The sequence below is a fragment of the Bufo bufo genome, chromosome 10 (assembly GCF_905171765.1).
Source record: "Bufo bufo chromosome 10, aBufBuf1.1, whole genome shotgun sequence".
Lineage (NCBI taxonomy): Eukaryota > Metazoa > Chordata > Amphibia > Anura > Bufonidae > Bufo > Bufo bufo.
The window spans coordinates 4,038,364-4,059,574 of NC_053398.1; the positions used below are offsets into that span (position 1 = coordinate 4,038,364).

General features: G+C 49.1%; 1 protein-coding gene across 1 annotated transcript in view; it reads left to right on the forward strand.

Moving 5' to 3' along the window:
* The window catches only part of ARNTL (aryl hydrocarbon receptor nuclear translocator like), a 49,011-nt gene that overhangs the window by 19,348 nt on the left and 8,452 nt on the right, over positions 1–21,211 (forward strand). Inside the window, exons 2-13 of the mRNA XM_040410627.1 lie at positions 3,935–4,035; positions 4,244–4,391; positions 8,214–8,234; positions 8,758–8,802; positions 9,418–9,453; positions 9,626–9,783; positions 10,188–10,267; positions 16,386–16,478; positions 17,230–17,347; positions 17,919–18,068; positions 19,849–20,095; positions 20,771–20,877. Coding sequence (XP_040266561.1) covers positions 4,252–4,391; positions 8,214–8,234; positions 8,758–8,802; positions 9,418–9,453; positions 9,626–9,783; positions 10,188–10,267; positions 16,386–16,478; positions 17,230–17,347; positions 17,919–18,068; positions 19,849–20,095; positions 20,771–20,877 — 1,195 coding nt within the window. The 5' untranslated portion in view covers positions 3,935–4,035; positions 4,244–4,251. The remainder of the gene's footprint in view (positions 1–3,934; positions 4,036–4,243; positions 4,392–8,213; positions 8,235–8,757; positions 8,803–9,417; positions 9,454–9,625; positions 9,784–10,187; positions 10,268–16,385; positions 16,479–17,229; positions 17,348–17,918; positions 18,069–19,848; positions 20,096–20,770; positions 20,878–21,211) is intronic.

Genomic DNA, 21,211 nt, shown 5'->3' on the forward strand with positions numbered 1-21,211 from the left:
GCTGTTACCAAGCCCGAGGTATGAGAGGTTAAGACCCCTTTCACACGGGCGAGTATTCTGCGCGGATGCGATGCGTGAGGTGAACGCATTGCACCCGCACTGAATCCCGACCCATTCATTTCTATGGGGCTGTGCACATGAGCGATGATTTTTCACGCATCACTTGTGCGTTGCGTGAAAATCGCAGCATGCTCTATATTCTGCGTTTTTCACGCAACCCAGGCCCCATAGAAGTGAATGGGGTTGCATGAAAATCGCAAGCAAGTGCGGATGCGGTGCGATTTTCACGCACGGTTGCTAGGAGACGATCGGGATGGAGACCCGATCATTATTATTTTCCCTTTTATAACAGGGTTATAAGGGGAAATAATAGCATTCTGAATACAGAATGCAAAGTACAATAGCGCTGGAGGGGTTAAAAAATAAATAAATCATAATTTAACTCCCCTTAGTCCAGTTGATCGCGCTGCCGGCATCTCTTCTGTCTCCTTAGCTTCCCCCCCCCCCCCCCCCCCCCCACGGGCTGAACTGTTAGTGCTTTTCTCCTATTAATGACCAATCCTGAGGACAGGTCCTCAATATATAAATCCTGGAGAAACCCACTAAGGGGTTAATTTGCACAGTGCTGTTTTTTTCTCGTTGTAGATTCCGTATTGAATGCAAACTCAAACCTGCAGGATCAAAAACCCTGAGACGAGCTGTGACGGGTATTTTCACACACATCCGTTTTTTGGAAAATGACGGATTCTTATGCTTCCCGTTAGATTCACTTCAAAAACTGCACCAACAATGCATCCTAAAAAAACTTGTGTGCGAATCGCCCAAAAACAGATTCCTCTTCAGTGTTTGGAAATTCTTAATATTTAAGGGTTAATTTTGCCCATGCTCAGGGCGGCATTGATTTTGGATTTGCAGGTGGGCGGCGCCGTATAACGTGAGGCCGGCGGCGGCTTCCTGTGTATCTAGGTCCTGATTGTCTCCGCTGAGTCAGTTGACCTACTTCTTTCTGGGACCTTGATTCACATGATCGCCTTAATCACGCCGTCAGGACAGTCATGTGACCGGCGGCAGCAAAAGGCAGAGATTAAATCCGTGAAAAGGTGGTCAGTGATGCCTCCATGATGGATCCGCGTTGGGTCGTGTGTCATCCGTGTTTCACTGACGCTGCACAGCTGAAAAAATTATTTTTAGAGAATCTCTTCTTAATGATCCGTGTAACATGGATGGCATCTGCGGTTTTCACGGACCGATAAACTACAATGGGTGTGATGAATCCGTGCTAAAAACACGGACCGTGGTAAAAAACAACTGATGTGTGAATACACCCATTAACTGAATGGGGACGTGTGCTGTCCGTGGAGAACACGCATAGCACACGTATGTAGATCACTGAGAATTTCGTTGCCCTCTGTTATCCGCAGTTTCAGGCTGAGGTGTTGAGGACGAGCGGCCATCTTTACTGACTACCTGCATTCCCCATGTCATCACGATTCTGGAACATCTTTTCATGTAACTGCTTGTTGTGCCGTCCCTCTATTATTCCTACTAGAAGTTTATGAATGACTTGGCAGCATCTGAAATGCAGGTCCATCTGGTTGTTGCACAGTTTGACACGATCTAATCGGTGTGGCAATTTATTCATAAGCGTCTAGTAGTAATAACAGAGGAACAACACAAGATAGAGGTATAAGAACAGATGCTCCAGAATTATTACTCGTGCAGACCGGTTAGGGGAGGGGCAGGACCTCCTTAAAGGGGTTTTCCCAGGAAAAATATTCACCCTTTTTTGAAACCTGCACCAGGATCTGAACACTTTGTATCCCAGCCCCTGAGTTCTTCACTGACCTGTACCTGCACAGCGCCACCTGCTGGCACCGTCCTGTACTGTATGAACCCTCTGTCTACATCCCGTGTGGGACTCTCATCTCTCCGTGTGAATTAGACTTTGGTCAATATGGGGACGTTTAGAGGCTCTCGGATGTAAAGAATGATTGGGGTAAATGGGCGCGGACCTGGGCAGGAAGCCGCCATGTAGGATGTTCTTACAGGGGGTAAAGCTTGGCCTGTACACCCCTAATCTCTGAGAACTGTCACTGGCCAGCAGACCTCGGAGGGGTCACAGCTGCCCCCCCCCCCACCTCTGCGGCTAAATCAAGAATATAGAATTTAAAACTTTTTTTCTAAATTAAAGAACATTTAACACAATTTAATTGGGGTTTCCAGGATGTAACTATTGATGACCTATCATTGGGATTGTTAGTGTGAGATCAGTGGAGGTCCCACTCCGGGACCCCCCCTGAGGAGCACTGAGATGAGCACAGTATGTACATCCTATAGCGGCGCCGTAGTGGTGGTCAGAGCTGTGGCGCCGTAGTGGTGGTCAGAGCTGTGGCGCCGTAGTGGTGGTCAGAGCTGTGGCGCCGTAGTGGTGGTCAGAGCTGTGGCGCCGTAGTGGTGGTCAGAGCTGTGGCGCCGTAGTGGTGGTCAGAGCTGTGGCGCCGTAGTGGTGGTCAGAGCTGTGGCGCCGTAGTGGTGGTCAGAGCTGTGGCGCCGTAGTGGTGGTCAGAGCTGTGGCGCCGTAGTGGTGGTCAGAGCTGTGGCGCCGTAGTGGTGGTCAGAGCTGTGGCGCCGTAGTGGTGGTCAGAGCTGTGGCGCCGTAGTGGTGGTCAGAGCTGTGGCGCCGTAGTGGTGGTCAGAGCTGTGGCGCCGTAGTGGTGGTCAGAGCTGTGGCGCCGTAGTGGTGGTCAGAGCTGTGGCGCCGTAGTGGTGGTCAGAGCCGCGGCGCCGTAGTGGTGGTCAGAGCTGTGGCGCCGTAGTGGTGGTCAGAGCCGCGGCGCCGTAGTGGTGGTCAGAGCCGCGGCGCCGTAGTGGTGGTCAGAGCTGTGGCGCCGTAGTGGTGGTCAGAGCCGTGGCGCCGTAGTGGTGGTCAGAGCCCGTTCTGGGTGGAATTAGTAGAAGCGTACGGATGGTAAAGAACTTTGAGAACCCTGGCATGGCTGGTCTCAGCCGGTTGTACGTCTTGTGCCGCTCGGTGTAGCCACAGAGGCTTCCCAGGTCTCGTGTCATGGCTCCGCAGTGGTAACGGCCGCGGTCTCGGTTCTCCCCGTCTGTGACACTCGGCATTTACCGAAATTCTTTTTGTGCAGCTTTCTGAGGAATGAAAAGACTAATGTAAAACAGACGAGGTCGGCAGTCCTGTGCCAGCACGAGGAGCGACGGGAGGATAAATGTGGGGGCTGTGAAAGTTACCTAATGCAGGGTGGTGGGGTCAGAGGTGACTGTCATTAACCCCTCGGTGATATGTAGGGTCGACCTGCCATTCACAGGTCACAGGGTTAAGTACTCCGGGCAGTCCACGTTATCCACTATCCTATAACGGTGGAAGGTCTTGCAGATTGCACAGGGAGCCTGTTTTGGGATGGAAAGTCTTGCTGCCCGGTGACTCACAGTAATACGACCTGCGGCAAATATGTGCTTAGGATTTAGATGTGTCCACCATCCACTGGCTGCATCCTGTTCATGAGATCCGCTCCGATCCAACCGGGCGGCATCGCGGGTGGTCGTAGTGAGAATTGTCATTTATACTGACTGCATTCCCTGCTGGTTCAGGGTCTTCAGAGCTTATTCCTCCCAGCAGACATTGTACCGTCACCTGATGTAAGAGACAATAACCCCCCACGTCCAGTATAAGAGCTCGTCGAAGCTGTTGAGAGTCTCTGGCCACAAGATTGCTGATGGTTTCCAGTAGTCCACAAAATTAGGAATGCCCTTTTAATTGCCATGGTCACAGTATTAAATGGGCGACCCTGGCCGGTCCTCCAGCGCAAGCTCTATGCTGATCTAAAGGCAGAAAGTTGATGTCTAGAGATATCTTTATTATGGGGGGGGGGGTGCACCAGATCTCACTTACCTGAATTTTTCTTCTTCAATTCAGTGACTGACAGACGACCATGATCAGCAGGTGACCGTCTTTACAAGCGTCCAGACAAAGGTTCTCACCTCTGGCCTCTCGTCCACGAATCCTGACTCTTGTAGGTGAGTGGTGGCCGTGGTTCAGATTCTGTCCGTCGTTATATAACCTGCTGCTCCGTATCGTGTAACATGGAAGAGCGTCCTGAAATCCGGAGATGAAGAGGATAAAATGTAACGCCATCCCCCGCCCCAGGCTGTTGTATAAGGGGAGCTCCGTCCACCCCGCTAAGTCATCTTTATTCAGTTTTGCTCTCTTGTTCCTCTCCTTCAGATGTTCCAATGGCCGACCAAAGAATGGATATCACTTCAACCATTAACGACTTCATCTCCTCGGGTCCGACTGACCTCATATCAAGCTCTATCAGCAGCGGTGGAATGGAGTGCAACCGCAAGAGGAAGGGCAGTCTGACGGATTATCAGTAAGTAGTCTCCTGCTCGCTGCTCGCCAGGTCTGGGAAAGCTGCGCAGCCTCCAGCCTAGCAGTGTGTGCAGGCGCCAGCTCCCTCCAGGTCTGCGCCGCCATGAAGTGATGCGTGAACAGTCCAGGACTGACAACTTTCATGTGCTCAAACAAGGGTTGTCATTCCCCCCTTTTTTTCTTTTCTCCTTTCTTTCTTTTTTACATTATAATGTAACTTTGTTTTATGGTTATTGTTTCTTTTAAACTACAATGGTTAGTCTTCCTTCAACGCTGCTTTTGATAAAAGGGAATCTGTCAGCCCCAAAACATTTCCCAAACTAGAGACTCTGAGCTCCCACAGACCGGCAGTAAAATGCATTGACAGGACTCCTCTCTGAGTCCATTGTGGGGGTGAGCTCCGGGAGTCCCCTCCATTGTGGGGGTGAGCTCCGGGAGTCCCCCTCCCCCCATTGTGGGGGTGAGCTCCGGGAGTCCCCCTCCCCCCCATTGTGGGGGTGAGCTCCGGGAGTCCCCCTCCCCCCCATTGTGGGGGTGAGCTCCGGGAGTCCCCCTCCCCCCCATTGTGGGGGTGAGCTCCGGGAGTCCCCCTCCCCCCCATTGTGGGGGTGAGCTCCGGGAGTCCCCGTCCCCCCCCCCCATTGTGGGGGTGAGCTCCGGGAGTCCCCGTCCCCCCCCCCATTGTGGGGGTGAGCTCCGGGAGTCCCCGTCCCCCCCCCCATTGTGGGGGTGAGCTCCGGGAGTCCCCGTCCCCCCCCATTGTGGGGGTGAGCTCCGGGAGTCCCCGTCCCCCTCCATTGTGGGGGTGAGCTCCGGGAGTCCCCTCCATTGTGGGGGTGAGCTCCGGGAGTCCCCCCCATTGTGGGGGTGAGCTCCGGGAGTCCCCTCAATGCATTTTCCTGCTGGTTTTGGGGGGTGTCTCAGAGCTGACAGATTCTGTTTTTAACACCATTAATGAAGCCACACTTTTTAAACTATACGGAGGTGCATGATTTTTATTTTTTGGTCGTCACAGATGGTCTAGAAGACGATCGCTGCGTTACACCGACAGATTATCTGTCCAGTCAGACCAATAGTTGGTGTGTGTATAACGATCTGTGTAACTGGCCATGTGACCGCTCAGATAATCTGGTGTAATACAGGCCTCAGATAGCGGGGGGCCCTTAGACCCTCAGTCAGATGGATTTGCTATATTCCGTTTTTCCCCCCACTTTTGCCGAGCACATTATATGCCGTGGACCCCGGCGGCAGGAGGTTTTCCCGTCTGTCCTTTTCTTCTCTCGCTCCATGGTTGTCAGCAGTCGGTTCCAGAAGACCCTGGGCTGTTATGTAACTGCTGCCCATATACAGATTAAGGTGAAGGTCGCTATGAAGTTATATAACCCTTTACTGAGCGGCTTATCCAGGAAAAACCAATCCCTGGACACGTTCTAGGTCTGGGAGGATAAATGTAAGTATAATGATGCAGGTTCTAGATAGTCAGCGTTCGATACAGTGTAGCGGGTGGGCGGCTGCGCTGCGGGCACGGCTACTCATGGCTGCCACCCCCCCTCTCTGCCCCATCACCACCATCTTTGCCCCCCACTTCACTTCTATGTATTGCTGCTGTCTTCCGGTATTATTTCGCGCCTCCTTTTTGGCTGCAGCCTTTTTTTATCCTAATGTAAGAACGGACGGAAGAGACGAGAACTTTCTGATCATCAGAAGTGATTCATTCTGTGTTCCCTTGAAAGATGCGGCTGATTGACAATGATGGCACATTTTATGGACTGCGGCTTCTCCGTTTCCATAGCAACTACAGCGGGGTCGGATTGTATAGTTCCTGCGTGGACATAAGTGATCCGAGCTGTAGAAATTGCCAGTTATGGACATCGAATGAACAGATCGGCCTTCAGTCCTACTGTCCTTGAGACTAACCTGGAAAATGCATCGTATTCTATTCCTTTTAGCTGTTTGTTACCCTTTCCCTGGACGTCCTCCATGACGGCACCGCCTGGAGGTGGCCTTCTGTAGGGACAGGAAGACGGAGATGCTAAAAGCCCCGACCCCGTCCTCCATTGTCCTGTCCCTACAGCAGACGGGTGCAGAGGGAAGATGACAATATGGGCCGGGGCCGGATTGGGGGTGCAGTGCTAATACCACGGGCCACATTGAGTCATGCTTGCTGCGGGGATCGTGCCACGGATCTGGGGAGCGGGTTCACCGCATCCCCGAAGGGGCTCTGGGCGCCCGCATCTTCTACTGCTCAATGCTGAAGACTCGGATTCAGGTCTCGCTTTCTTCCAGTCGACTCTCCTATGGGATGGAGTCCTGGAAGAAAAGTGGAGGGGATAAGTGGCCCCCGGGGTGTGTAAGGGAGGTAGATACACGGCATCAGCCGCAAACTCCAAAGCCCCCTGTGCAGGGCCACGTAGGGGCCATCACTAGTCATGTTCCCTGACCCCCGTAATGATAAGCCAGTGACTAGTGGTCGAGCAGAGGCTTCTGTGCGGCCGCCGCATGGTCAGACTAGACATCGGAAGTAAAGTCCTTCAGGCCGCGGGGCCTCCCTAAGGCCTGTTCACGTCACCGCTTTGTTTTCCGTTCTTCGCCATCCGTTCTGCTCCGTTATGCATATTCTGCATCCGTTTTAGCCCTTTTGTCTGAGATCTGTTATTTTAGACAAAAAAAAAGTCCTACACAGATCTAACTTTTTTTTTTTCTAAAATAATGGGTCTCGGACGGATCAGAAGAGCAGAAAACGAAATGGTGATGTGAACCCGGCGTAAGTAGCTACTCTGGTATCGCTCCATGTGGTGCTACGTCCCTGAAAGTAGGAATTAGTCTTAAAGGTAATTGGATTTCCAGGAGTCCGGCGTGACGGCGCCATGCTGCATGGTGTAGTTTAAAGGGGTATTCCGGTTACATATCTCCGGTCCTGGGGATTAGATTGGTCTGCCTTCCCCTCCGTTATAGAGACCCGATCATCTGCTGATACCGGGGTTCATGGAGATCCTGAATGACTGAGAGTATTTGTATTACTGGGAATTCATTCTCCTTATTCCTGACTGGCGGGGGAGGGTCTGCCTTTTCGCGACCGCTGCCTCTGTATCGCGGGGACTCACCGGATTCTGTTTTCATTCTGGTGCCCATGAATTTTTCTGCGCTGTAACTGCTTTTTATTATCACATGTGAGTATTGTCCCTGGAAGGGGGGTGTTTTTAGTTTTTTTTGCATTTTTTATTTTTATTTTTCTATACCTTTTTGTATAAATTTCCATAAAAATGACTGCCGTTCGGTGCCTACATACCAAAGTAATAGCACCAGTGGTACCAGTAAAATACTGGCATAACCCTTCCATTCATTGCCTACATAATTCTGTAAGTAAACTTTACAGTGATAAATACGTAGCATTGTACAGCATGCAGATAATACCGCCATACAGTACTGATGCAGTATATCGCACAATTCCCAGATCTGACAGTAGAATTCCTGAATATTGTGGTATATGAACCCAGGAGGACTGGACGCAGGAACCTGAGGAAAATGGGCAGCCACGGAGTAAGTTTTCTGTCTCTGTGCCACCAAGTAAGACAATTCAAGTAGAAAGTGGCATTTCCCTAAATCTTTGTATCTGAGCGAATTCTGATCTTCCAGGACTTTGTGAAGCTGTCATCAGAGTGCAGACGGTGATTACAGCAGCCTGTATTCTGTGCAGTGAGCTGCGGCCGGCGCACTTTACTCTCCTGGAACATTTCCGATCCAGTTTACATTGGTCAATTGTTTCTGATCTCGGGTTATTGCCTTCTTGCTTAACTTCATCGCCTTTTCTTTATTTCTTTAGGCTCGACAGCTTTTCTTTTGAGTAAGTAGATTTATTTAAACGTTTTCAATGTTCTTTCTTTTAACCTTGCCTGGTGGAGAATGTTTGTACGTTGGCTGCATGTCGTCATTTTATGTTGGTGAGGACGCCCTGACTTCTGTGGAGGATGTTACCATCGATACCCGGCTTCTTATGTTAAACCTCGTCCTTACCAAATGAAAAGCCTGAAACCTTGCAGCTTCCACGCTGGTCACTGAGCCGCATATTAGACTGACACGTCCTGTTCTGTAGAGATCGCTTCTCAGCAGTCATCTCATTGTCACAGGCAGGATTACATTGATGGGTAACATCTCGTTATACAGTAAATGGGACAGGATCCACCTTTCACTATAGGTGATGTCGCATCTTATCTACTCCCCCTCCCTGCACAGAGCCCTCTCCTATAGAAATCAGTGTGTCCTCTCCAGTCTGCATTGTTTTGGCCGTGTCTTCACTGAGAAACCATTTGTGGTGAGATGCAGGGAACCTTGTCCTGTAGTCTGATGGTGACTTTCTTGTATCCTAGTCACGGAGAAGGCATGGATACGGACAAGGACGATCCCCACGGGATGTGAGTACAAGACTCTCTATGCATTAAAATGTCTTCCCTTTGTGTTTCTCAGGTTCACGCTTTGTAACGGCAGCATTGTAAGGCTTGTTTCACACTTGCGTTTCGAGGTCCAGCAGGCGGTTCCGTCAGGGGCAGCCTGCCAGAACGGGCATTAGCGGAATGCAGTCCAAACACTGTTAACTATAATGGGGTCGGGCGGTAATACGCCCGTGACCCGGCAATAATGCAGAGAAAAGGCTGAACAAATTCCCGCCATTCTATGCCAGTGCGGTCTGTCCGCATTGTGAAATAGGCCTCAACTTTTTATAAATAAAGCTGCAGAGTCATGAATTAAAGGGATATTTTGGTTGGTTAGTTACTCGCCTATCTCCGAAACTCCCATAGAAATGAGCTGCAGAGGGTACAGGGACCCCATTCTTGTGATGGGTGGGGGTCCCATGTCTGGGCACAGGACTCAGGCCCCAGCAATTACGCCTGGAAACTGGTGTAAATGTTGGTGAAAAACGACTCCAGCCAGGGGTCGTAGTAGTTTTGACACCAGTCACATAGACTGCTCTAGTTACCTAATGTAACCCAGTGTTTTATCTGAACTGCTTCTTTTTTTTTCCCCTTTAGGTTAGAATATGCAGAAGGTCGGATAAAAAATGCACGGTAAGTTTCATGACGCGTGCGCTAGCCGCACACGCTGGATAAAAGATTTACGTGGCCGAGGGCGGCCTGTCATGAGTTGTTGGATTTCATGCCTGACCTTCAGTTTCCCGGAGTGTCCAGGGATGCACCATCTGTGGGTCTCTTGACTGAGGATGCATGTGTTCTGTTGCAGGGAGGCGCACAGTCAGATTGAGAAGAGGCGCAGAGACAAAATGAACAGTTTCATCGACGAGTTGGCGTCTCTTGTGCCCACGTGTAACGCCATGTCCCGGAAGTTGGACAAGCTGACCGTGCTGAGAATGGCCGTGCAGCACATGAAAACTCTGCGAGGTGAGGAGGGGGCTTCAGATGTATAAAGGGGCAGGAGGCCCGTCGTATCTGGTCTGTTATCGGTCATTTCGGGCTGGAGAGAGACTGATTGTAGCTTCCTTGGGCTATGTTCACATACGCAGCATAAACTCTGCTGCTCCTTTCCGACAAAGTAATGGAGCTTACCGCATCCAGAATTGACTATAATGGGATCCAACGGGGATCCGGACGCTTTCTGGTATAAATATCTGCTTTCGGGAAGACGAGTCCTACATGTAATCCTTAACGAGCTGAGATGACCCTGCCCCCCATGATCACTATTTTATGTCTTTTATCTCCTTAGACCATTGCCGCACTGTTATAGCTGTGGACTTCAGGGTTAGCGGCCCTTTAACTCATCCACGTCTACTGTCCTGTCTTTACAGGTGCTACAAATCCATACACAGAAGCAAACTACAAACCCTCATTCCTGTCTGATGACGAGCTGAAGCACTTGATTCTCAGGGTAGGTGATAGGACGGTGCAGGTCGGGGTGTGGCGGCAGCAGCTCGCCTGCTCGTTCCCGTGACCTGAGATCACCCCTAGAGGGGCAGAAGAACATCGTGTATTTGTATTAAATTGTGTACATAAAGTAAAGGTGTTTCCTCTGCAATATAGTAGTTATTAAAATATGTAAGCTCCTGAGCCAAGATCTCCGGATCCTGCACCGATGCAGACTCATCCTGAGTTACATCCTGTATTATACTCCAGAGCTGCACTTACTATTCTGCTGGTGCAGTCACTGTGTACATACATTACTTATCCTGTACTGATCCTGAGTTACATCCTGTATTATACTCCAGAGCTGCACTCACTATTCTGCTGGTGCAGTCACTGTGTACATACATTACTTATCCTGTACTGATCCTGAGTAACATCCTGTATTATACTCCAGAGCTGCACTCACTATTCTGCTGGTGCAGTCACTGTGTACATACATTACTTATCCTGTACTGATCCTGAGTTACATCCTGTATTATACTCCAGAGCTGCACTTACTATTCTGCTGGTGCAGTCACTGTGCACATACATTACTTATCCTGTACTCATCCTGAGTTACATCCTGTATTATACTCCAGAGCTGCACTTACTATTCTGCTGGTGCAGTCACTGTGTACATACATTACTGATCCTGTACTGATCCTGAGTTACATCCTGTATTATACTCCAGAGCTGCACTTACTATTCTGCTGGTGCAGTCACTGTGTACATACATTACTTATCCTGTACTGATCCTGAGTTACATCCTGTATTATACTCCAGAGCTGCACTCACTATTCTGCTGGTGCAGTCACTGTGTACATACATTACTTATCCTGTACTGATCCTGAGTTACATCCTGTATTATACTCCAGAGCTGCACTTACTATTCTGCTGGTGCAGTCACTGTGTACATACATTACTTATCCTGTACTGATCCTGAGTTACATCCTGTATTATACTCCAGAGCTGCACTCACTATTCTGCTGGTGCAGTCACTGTGTACATACATTACATTACTTATCCTGTACTGATCCTGAGTTACATCCTGTATTATACTCCAGAGCTGCACTCACTATTCTGCTGGTGCAGTCACTGTGTACATACAGTACATTACTTCTCCTGAGTTACCACTTTATTTGTAAATTATGGCGGTCATTTATCATGTGTTAAACACCACTTTTTGGTGTATTTATGGGGCAGACTTTGTCGCAAAGGTGTTTTGTGACACAAATCTGTGACATTACCCGGCTCACACCACTTTTGCGAAGTGTCAGAAAAAGGTGGCGTTGGCGGGGAAGATGGAGGCCGGCCCAGCTCATTCATCATTTTCCACTTAAGCTTAGCAGAATAATGAGTGCAGCTCTGGAGTATAATACAGGATGTAACTCAGGATCAGTACAGGATAAGTAATGTATGCACACAGTGACTGCACCAGCAGAACAGTGAGTGCAGCTCTGGAGTATAATACAGGATGTAACTCAGGGTCAGTAAAGGATAAGTCATGTATGTACACATAGCTGCACCAGCAGAATAGTGAGTGCAGCTCTGGAGTATAATACAGGATGTAACTCAGGGTCAGTAAAGGATAAGTAATGTATGTACACAGTGACTGCACCAGCAGAACAGTGAGTGCAGCTCTGGAGTATAATACAGGATGTAACTCAGGATCAGTACAGGATAAGTAATGTATGTACACAGTGACTGCACCAGCAGAATAGTGAGTGCAGCTCTGGAGTATAATACAGGAAAAGTAAGTGAAAAGTGACTCCGCATCACACGTTTTGTTCAAGCAGATCTAACTACTGAGGGACTGTGAACAGGTGACTGCATTTCTTCATGGCCACACATTGGGACCACAGGGGTGTCTGCTCCTGGGCTGGAGATCCCCTTTGATAATTATGATCTGTCTCGGAGAAGGGTTGCACCTTTGTATTGGCAGCTGTAAGACCTCAGCTGCCTTCACTCTTCTTCAGGGCAGAATGCACTGAATGAGTCTGAACACGTCCCTTGACTTGTAGTAGAACTATGTAGCCCGGTAAGATGCGTTGGCGCTGATCTCCGGAGGCCTCCGCTTTACCACTGACGTGTCTTATACCTAAGCTGAGGGGCAGAGGGCTGCATCTGCATGATGACCGCACCACGGTTATTCACGGTTTTCTGTGCATGGCGTTTCCATCATAGAAAGGAAATGATATAACGCGGGGACAGCCGGCAGCAGTGAGTCACTGGGTGTGACTCCGAGACCTGGCCAGCATCGGTGCACCCGGGGGGTGCAATGAATCCAAATTAAAGTGTCTTTGTAGAAACAACTTTCCATCATTGTTCAACTTCCTAATGTACTGTACATTGTGTCTCAAATCCTCACCATTTTAAGGATCTCTTCTTGCTGTCAGTGAATGGAAACGTAATTTTTTTCTCCATTCCTGATCTTGTCCAGGTGACACAGGTGCAGTACTCGTTACAGTGTGTCATAGCTCTTTTCCTGGACTGATATTTGTGCCTCTGGTGTGTTTTATCTCGCAGAGGTTTGCCCAAAGTAAGTACAGTTGTAGCAAGTCCTCAGCTGTGCAATTCACTGACAGCAAGTCAGGTGCAGAATTGAGACCATATTCTAGAAAGGAGACATTTTTACTTTGCAATGTTTACACTTTATGTGAGAGGTTCTCCCTATATCTGTATATACATAGAGAGAGGTTCTCCCTATATCTGTATATACTCATACAGAGGTTCTCCCTATATCTGTATATACATAGAGAGAGGTTCTCCCTATATCTGTATATACATAGAGAGAGGTTCTCCCTATATCTGTATATACATAGAGAGGTTCTCCCTATATCTGTATATACATAGAGAGGTTCTCCCTATATCTGTATATACATAGAGAGGTTCTCCCTATATCTGTATATACATAGAGAGGTTCTCCCTATATCTGTATATACATAGAGAGAGGTTCTCCCTATATCTGTATATACATAGAGAGAGGTTCTCCCTATATCTGTATATACATAGAGAGAGGTTCTCCCTATATCTGTATATACTCGTACAGAGGTTCTCCCTATATCTGTATATACATAGAGAGAGGTTCTCCCTATATCTGTATATACATAGAGAGAGGTTCTCCCTATATCTGTATATACATAGAGAGAGGTTCTCCCTATATCTGTATATACTCGTACAGAGGTTCTCCCTATATCTGTATATACATAGAGAGAGGTTCTCCCTATATCTGTATATACATAGAGAGGTTCTCCCTATATCTGTATATACATAGAGAGAGGTTCTCCCTATATCTGTATATACATAGAGAGAGGTTCTCCCTATATCTGTATATACATAGAGAGAGGTTCTCCCTATATCTGTATATACATAGAGAGAGGTTCTCCCTATATCTGTATATACATAGAGAGAGGTTCTCCCTATATCTGTATATACATAGAGGTTCTCCCTATATCTGTATATACATAGAGGTTCTCCCTATATCTGTATATACTCATACAGAGGTTCTCCCTATATCTGTATATACATAGAGAGAGGTTCTCCCTATATCTGTATATACATAGAGAGAGGTTCTCCCTATATCTGTATATACTCATACAGAGGTTCTCCCTATATCTGTGTATACATAGAGAGGTTCTCCCTATATCTGTATATACATAGAGAGGTTCTCCCTATATCTGTATATACATAGAGAGAGGTTCTCCCTATATCTGTATATACATAGAGAGGTTCTCCCTATATCTGTATATACATAGAGAGAGGTTCTCCCTATATCTGTATATACATAGAGAGAGGTTCTCCCTATATCTGTATATACATAGAGAGGTTCTCCCTATATCTGTGTATACATAGAGGTTCTCCCTATATCTGTATATACATAGAGAGAGGTTCTCCCTATATCTGTATATACATAGAGGTTCTCCCTATATCTGTATATACTCATACAGAGGTTCTCCCTATATCTGTATATACATAGAGAGAGGTTCTCCCTATATCTGTATATACATAGAGAGGTTCTCCCTATATCTGTATATACATAGAGAGAGGTTCTCCCTATATCTGTATATACATAGAGAGAGGTTCTCCCTATATCTGTATATACATAGAGAGAGGTTCTCCCTATATCTGTATATACATAGAGAGAGGTTCTCCCTATATCTGTGTATACATAGAGAGAGGTTCTCCCTATATCTGTATATACATACAGAGGTTCTCCCTATATCTGTATATACATAGAGAGAGGTTCTCCCTATATCTGTATATACATAGAGAGGTTCTCCCTATATCTGTATATACATAGAGAGAGGTTCTCCCTATATCTGTATATACATAGAGAGGTTCTCCCTATATCTGTGTATACATAGAGAGAGGTTCTCCCTATATCTGTATATACATAGAGAGAGGTTCTCCCTATATCTGTATATACATAGAGAGGTTCTCCCTATATCTGTGTATACATAGAGGTTCTCCCTATATCTGTATATACATAGAGAGAGGTTCTCCCTATATCTGTATATACATAGAGGTTCTCCCTATATCTGTATATACTCATACAGAGGTTCTCCCTATATCTGTATATACATAGAGAGAGGTTCTCCCTATATCTGTATATACATAGAGAGGTTCTCCCTATATCTGTATATACATAGAGAGAGGTTCTCCCTATATCTGTATATACATAGAGAGAGGTTCTCCCTATATCTGTATATACATAGAGAGAGGTTCTCCCTATATCTGTATATACATAGAGAGAGGTTCTCCCTATATCTGTATATACTCATACAGAGGTTCTCCCTATATCTGTATATACATAGAGAGAGGTTCTCCCTATATCTGTATATACATAGAGAGAGGTTCTCCCTATATCTGTATATACATAGAGAGAGGTTCTCCCTATATCTGTATATACATAGAGAGAGGTTCTCCCTATATCTGTATATACATAGAGAGAGGTTCTCCCTATATCTGTATATACATACAGAGAGGTTCTCCCTATATCTGTATATACATAGAGAGAGGTTCTCCCTATATCTGTATATACATAGAGAGAGGTTCTCCCTATATCTGTATATACATAGAGAGAGGTTCTCCCTATATCTGTATATACATAGAGAGAGGTTCTCCCTATATCTGTATATACTCATACAGAGGTTCTCCCTATATCTGTATATACATAGAGAGGTTCTCCCTATATCTGTATATACATAGAGAGAGGTTCTCCCTATATCTGTATATACATAGAGAGAGGTTCTCCCTATATCTGTGTATACATAGAGAGAGGTTCTCCCTATATCTGTATATACATAGAGAGAGGTTCTCCCTATATCTGTATATACATAGAGAGAGGTTCTCCCTATATCTGTATATACATAGAGAGAGGTTCTCCCTATATCTGTATATACATAGAGAGGTTCTCCCTATATCTGTATATACATAGAGAGAGGTTCTCCCTATATCTGTATATACATAGAGAGAGGTTCTCCCTATATCTGTATATACATAGAGAGGTTCTCCCTATATCTGTATATACATAGAGAGAGGTTCTCCCTATATCTGTATATACATAGAGAGGTTCTCCCTATATCTGTATATACATAGAGAGAGGTTCTCCCTATATCTGTATATACATAGAGAGAGGTTCTCCCTATATCTGTGTATACATAGAGAGAGGTTCTCCCTATATCTGTATATACATAGAGAGAGGTTCTCCCTATATCTGTATATACATAGAGAGAGGTTCTCCCTATATCTGTATATACATAGAGAGAGGTTCTCCCTATATCTGTATATACATAGAGGTTCTCCCTATATCTGTATATACATAGAGAGGTTCTCCCTATATCTGTATATAATAGAGAGAGGTTCTCCCTATATCTGTATATACTCATACAGAGGTTCTCCCTATATCTGTATATACATAGAGAGCGGTTCTCCCTATATCTGTATATACATAGAGAGCGGTTCTCCCTATATCTGTATATACATAGAGAGAGGTTCTCCCTATATCTGTATATACATAGAGAGGTTCTCCCTATATCTGTATATACATAGAGAGCGGTTCTACTTATGTATGTGGGTTTTATATATGGCTTTGTCTTGCGCAGGCAGCAGACGGATTCCTCTTTGTCGTGGGCTGCGACCGCGGGAAGATCCTGTTTGTATCCGAATCAGTTTTCAAGATCCTTAATTACAGTCAGGTATGAGCTTCTGCACATTGCCCTCCATAATCGCAGCGTCCATGTCCCCTCCCACCGCAGGAGCGCGGCTCCTCATGATACATTGCCCTTCATAACCGGCAGCATACGCGTTCCCTCCCACCGCAGGAGCGCGGCTCCTCCTGATACATTGCCCTCCGTAACCGGCAGCATCCGCGTTCCCTCCCACCGCAGGAGCGCGGCTCCTCATGATACATTGCCTTCCGTAACCGGCAGCATCCGCGTTCCCTCCCACCGCAGGAGCGCGGCTCCTCCTGATACATTGCCTTCCGTAACCGGCAGCATCCGCGTTCCCTCCCACCGCAGGAGCGCGGCTCCTCATGATACATTGCCCTCCGTAACCGCCAGCATCCGCGTTCCCTCCCACCGCAGGAGCGCGGCTCCTCATGATACATTGCCTTCCGTAACCGGCAGCATCCGCGTTCCCTCCCACCACAGGAGCGCGGCTCCTCATGATACATTGCCTTCCGTAACCGGCAGCATCCGCGTTCCTTCCCACCGCAGGAGCGCGGTTCCTTCTGATACATTGCCTTCCGTAACCGGCAGCATCCGCGTTCCCTCCCACCGCAGGAGCGCGGCTCCTCGTGATACATCGCCCTCTCCCAGCGGCAGGGAGGATGCCATTATTTGGTCCGGTGGGTTTGTGCCCATGATGCCGCTCCTCGTCCTTCTCTGAGCTGCGCTGCCATCTACAGGCCACTTCTGTAATCTTTGTGAACGTTTTCCATGACAGAATGATCTGATTGGACAAAGCCTATTCGATTACCTACATCCAAAAGACATTGCCAAAGTAAAGGAGCAGCTGTCGTCCTCTGACACGGCCCCGCGGGAAAGACTCATCGATGCAAAAAGTAGGTGGCAGCAGCTTGTCGGAGAGGGTCATGTACGGTATAGGTCTTGTGTGGCTCAGGGGGCATTGGTCCGTTGGTGGGGGGGCCTTGGTGACCTCACTCCATAACTACTGGTCTGAGGAGCTGGCAGAAAAGCCTCCCCCCAACATCCGATGCATGGAGACGATGGAAGAGTGTTCTGTCTGCCCATCTTAAGGGGAGCGGGGGATATGGAGCCCTGTATCGGCGAGCAGCGTTCCCTTGCAGGGCTGGGGTCCAAGTCCCACCAGAGGCATCTTCTGCATGGAGTTTGTATGTTCTTCCCTTGGTTACCTGATGGGATAATTTAGATTGTGAGGAGAGGACGACGTGAGTCTCTGTGCAGCGCTCCACCATATAGAAGGAATCTCTGGGGATTAGGGTGTGCTATGTGTTGGATATAGATCAGCTCTGCGCCCCGGGGTCCTCCGCTGATGGTGCGTGTTGGGCTCCAGTGCATATGATCTACCACGATCTCCACCTGCCCTGGTTGGAATATAATCTTCTACTGTGTCTTGGTTCATGAAGGTCTTCTGTCTTTGGTATTTTGTAGCCGGTCTCCCAGTTAAGACGGACATCACCCCCGGACCATCGCGGCTGTGCTCTGGAGCCAGGCGGTCGTTCTTCTGCAGGATGAAGTGTAACAGACCCTCCGTGAAAGTAGAAGATAAAGATTATCCATCCAACTGCTCGAAGAAGAAAGGTGAGCAGGTCTGCTGGGTGAGTGGGGGGCATCTCTCCCACCCTCCTTCCTTTACCTCCTCGGCCCCATTATGCTCTATGGTCTTTGGTGGGCCTTCTAGATAATGGCCTACCTGCTAAAGGGGCCCACGACCTAGTAAGCGGGGGACAATCTTGCCCGCACTGTTTCATGCTGAAGAAAACTGCTAAACACAGATCAGCTTTGATTTTGGCTGTAAGGCAACTGGCAGTAGCAGGAGCCCTCCCCCGGTGCCATGTTTGCAGTAGCAGGAGCCCTCCCCCGGTGCCATGTTTGCAGTAGCAGGAGCCCTCCCCCGGTGCCATGTTTGCAGTAGCAGGAGCCCTCCCCCGGCGCCATGTTTGCAGTAGCAGGAGCCCTCCCCCGGCGCCTTGTTTGCAGTAGCAGGAGCCCTCCCCCGGCGCCTTGTTTGCAGTAGCAGGAGCCCTCCCCCGGCGCCTTGTTTGCAGTAGCAGGAGCCCTCCCCCGGCGCCTTGTTTGCAGTAGCGGGAGCCCTCCCCCGGCGCCTTGTTTGCAGTAGCGGGAGCCCTCCCCCGGCGCCTTGTTTGCAGTAGCGGGAGCCCTCCCCCGGCGCCTTGTTTGCAGTAGCGGGAGCCCTCCCCCGGCGCCTTGTTTGCAGTAGCGGGAGCCCTCCCCCGGCGCCTTGTTTGCAGTAGCGGGAGCCCTCCCCCGGCGCCTTGTTTGCAGTAGCGGGAGCCCTCCCCCGGCGCCTTGTTTGCAGTAGCGGGAGCCCTCCCCCGGCGCCTTGTTTGCAGTAGCGGGAGCCCTCCCCCGGCGCCTTGTTTGCAGTAGCGGGAGCCCTCCCCCGGCGCCTTGTTTGCAGTAGCGGGAGCCCTCCCCCGGCGCCTTGTTTGCAGTAGCGGGAGCCCTCCCCCGGCGCCTTGTTTGCAGTAGCGGGAGCCCTCCCCCGGCGCCTTGTTTGCAGTAGCGGGAGCCCTCCCCCGGCGCCTTGTTTGCAGTAGCGGGAGCCCTCCCCCGGCGCCTTGTTTGCAGTAGCGGGAGCCCTCCCCCGGCGCCTTGTTTGCAGTAGCGGGAGCCCTCCCCCGGCGCCTTGTTTGCAGTAGCGGGAGCCCTCCCCCGGCGCCTTGTTTGCAGTAGCGGGAGCCCTCCCCCGGCGCCTTGTTTGCAGTAGCGGGAGCCCTCCCCCGGCGCCTTGTTTGCAGTAGCGGGAGCCCTCCCCCGGCGCCTTGTTTGCAGTAGCGGGAGCCCTCCCCCGGCGCCTTGTTTGCAGTAGCGGGAGCCCTCCCCCGGCGCCTTGTTTGCAGTAGCGGGAGCCCTCCCCCGGCGCCTTGTTTGCAGTAGCGGGAGCCCTCCCCCGGCGCCTTGTTTGCAGTAGCGGGAGCCCTCCCCCGGCGCCTTGTTTGCAGTAGCGGGAGCCCTCCCCCGGCGCCTTGTTTGCAGTAGCGGGAGCCCTCCCCCGGCGCCTTGTTTGCAGTAGCGGGAGCCCTCCCCCGGCGCCTTGTTTGCAGTAGCGGGAGCCCTCCCCCGGCGCCTTGTTTGCAGTAGCGGGAGCCCTCCCCCGGCGCCTTGTTTGCAGTAGCGGGAGCCCTCCCCCGGCGCCTTGTTTGCAGTAGCGGGAGCCCTCCCCCGGCGCCTTGTTTGCAGTAGCGGGAGCCCTCCCCCGGCGCCTTGTTTGCAGTAGCGGGAGCCCTCCCCCGGCGCCATGTTGGCAGAAGATTAGATTTACTAAGCTTTGGGGCTCGGCCTTTCTGATCAGCGTATTCTCTGCATCGGTTCTAACAGGGACTGTTTCGGTTTGCAGGGGACCGGAAAAGCTTTTGCACTATTCATAGCACTGGATATTTAAAGAGCTGGCCCCCCACAAAAATGGGCCTCGATGAGGACAACGAACCGGATAGCGAGGGCTGTAATCTTAGCTGTCTTGTCGCCATTGGACGCTTACATCCGCACATAGTACCACAGCCTGCAAATGGGGAGATCAGAGTCAAGTCCACAGAGTACGTCTCGCGGCACGCTATTGACGGGAAGTTTGTGTTCGTAGATCAGAGGTAAGAAGCCCGTGTTATACAGGGATGAGAATCTTGTATCCAGATCAGAACTATAATGTATTGTGGGCCAACTCCGGATCAGCTGAATACATTAAGAATAGGTGATGTGAGAGTCGAGCTGCAGTGTAAAGCATGGTGGAGGGAAGGACGAGCAGCTTGAATGTGTTAAGCATAAGGTGGATTTTAAACTATTTTATACTGCGGTCATGGATCATAGCTATCCCTTAATAGAGCAGATCTGCAGTATAAAGCATTTGGATCTGCATGTCTTGTGGTGGGGGGGATATCGGACTCCGTAGGCAGTGCAGATAAGCTACAGTCAATGATCAGCATGGTGACATAATGGAGCAGTAGTATAAAGCATAGGGGGAAGAACAGGGGGTGCATTGCAGGCTACAGCTTATGTGCATGTGAGACTGAAATCCACCTGCTGTTTTATCACAACCTGCTGCTCTTTCCCCCATGATTTATATTGCAGCTTTGCTCCACTAGGTCACAGCGTTAAATGGTGAACCTAGCTTTTTTGTATTTCCATTGATTATAGTTACCTCCCAAGGGCGCAAGGATGAAAAGCGGCCAGTACTAAAGACCGTAATTGGATTCATTGACCGTAGGGTTAATTGTTCAGCGCTGGACAATTATTAGCATTTTAAATGCAGTTCTTTTATGTTACAGGGCGACGGCCATTTTAGGGTACTTACCACAAGAACTTTTAGGGACCTCGTGTTACGAATATTTCCATCAAGATGACATCGGGAATCTTGCAGAGTGCCATAGACAAGGTAATGGTTGGACAACTACCTCAATCACTTCTGTGGGAGGTCTGAGAACCGCCAAGTAAGCGTGCTTGCTGGGAGTTGTAGTGTCACAACAGGTTGGTGACACCGGCTGTATAACAATTGGTAAAGCTCTTCAAAGGGACAGTAAAAAGAAGAAATATAAAGTCCCAGTTTCCCATTTGTGAGTCGTAAATGCACAAAATAAGAGTTTATTCCTTACAATATCATGTAAAAAAAATTCCATTAAAGGGGTTTCCAGTCCCCAGGATAGGCTTTCAATATCTGGTCAGGGAGGGTCTGACATCCTACCCCCCCCTTCCTCCCACCACAGCGGGGG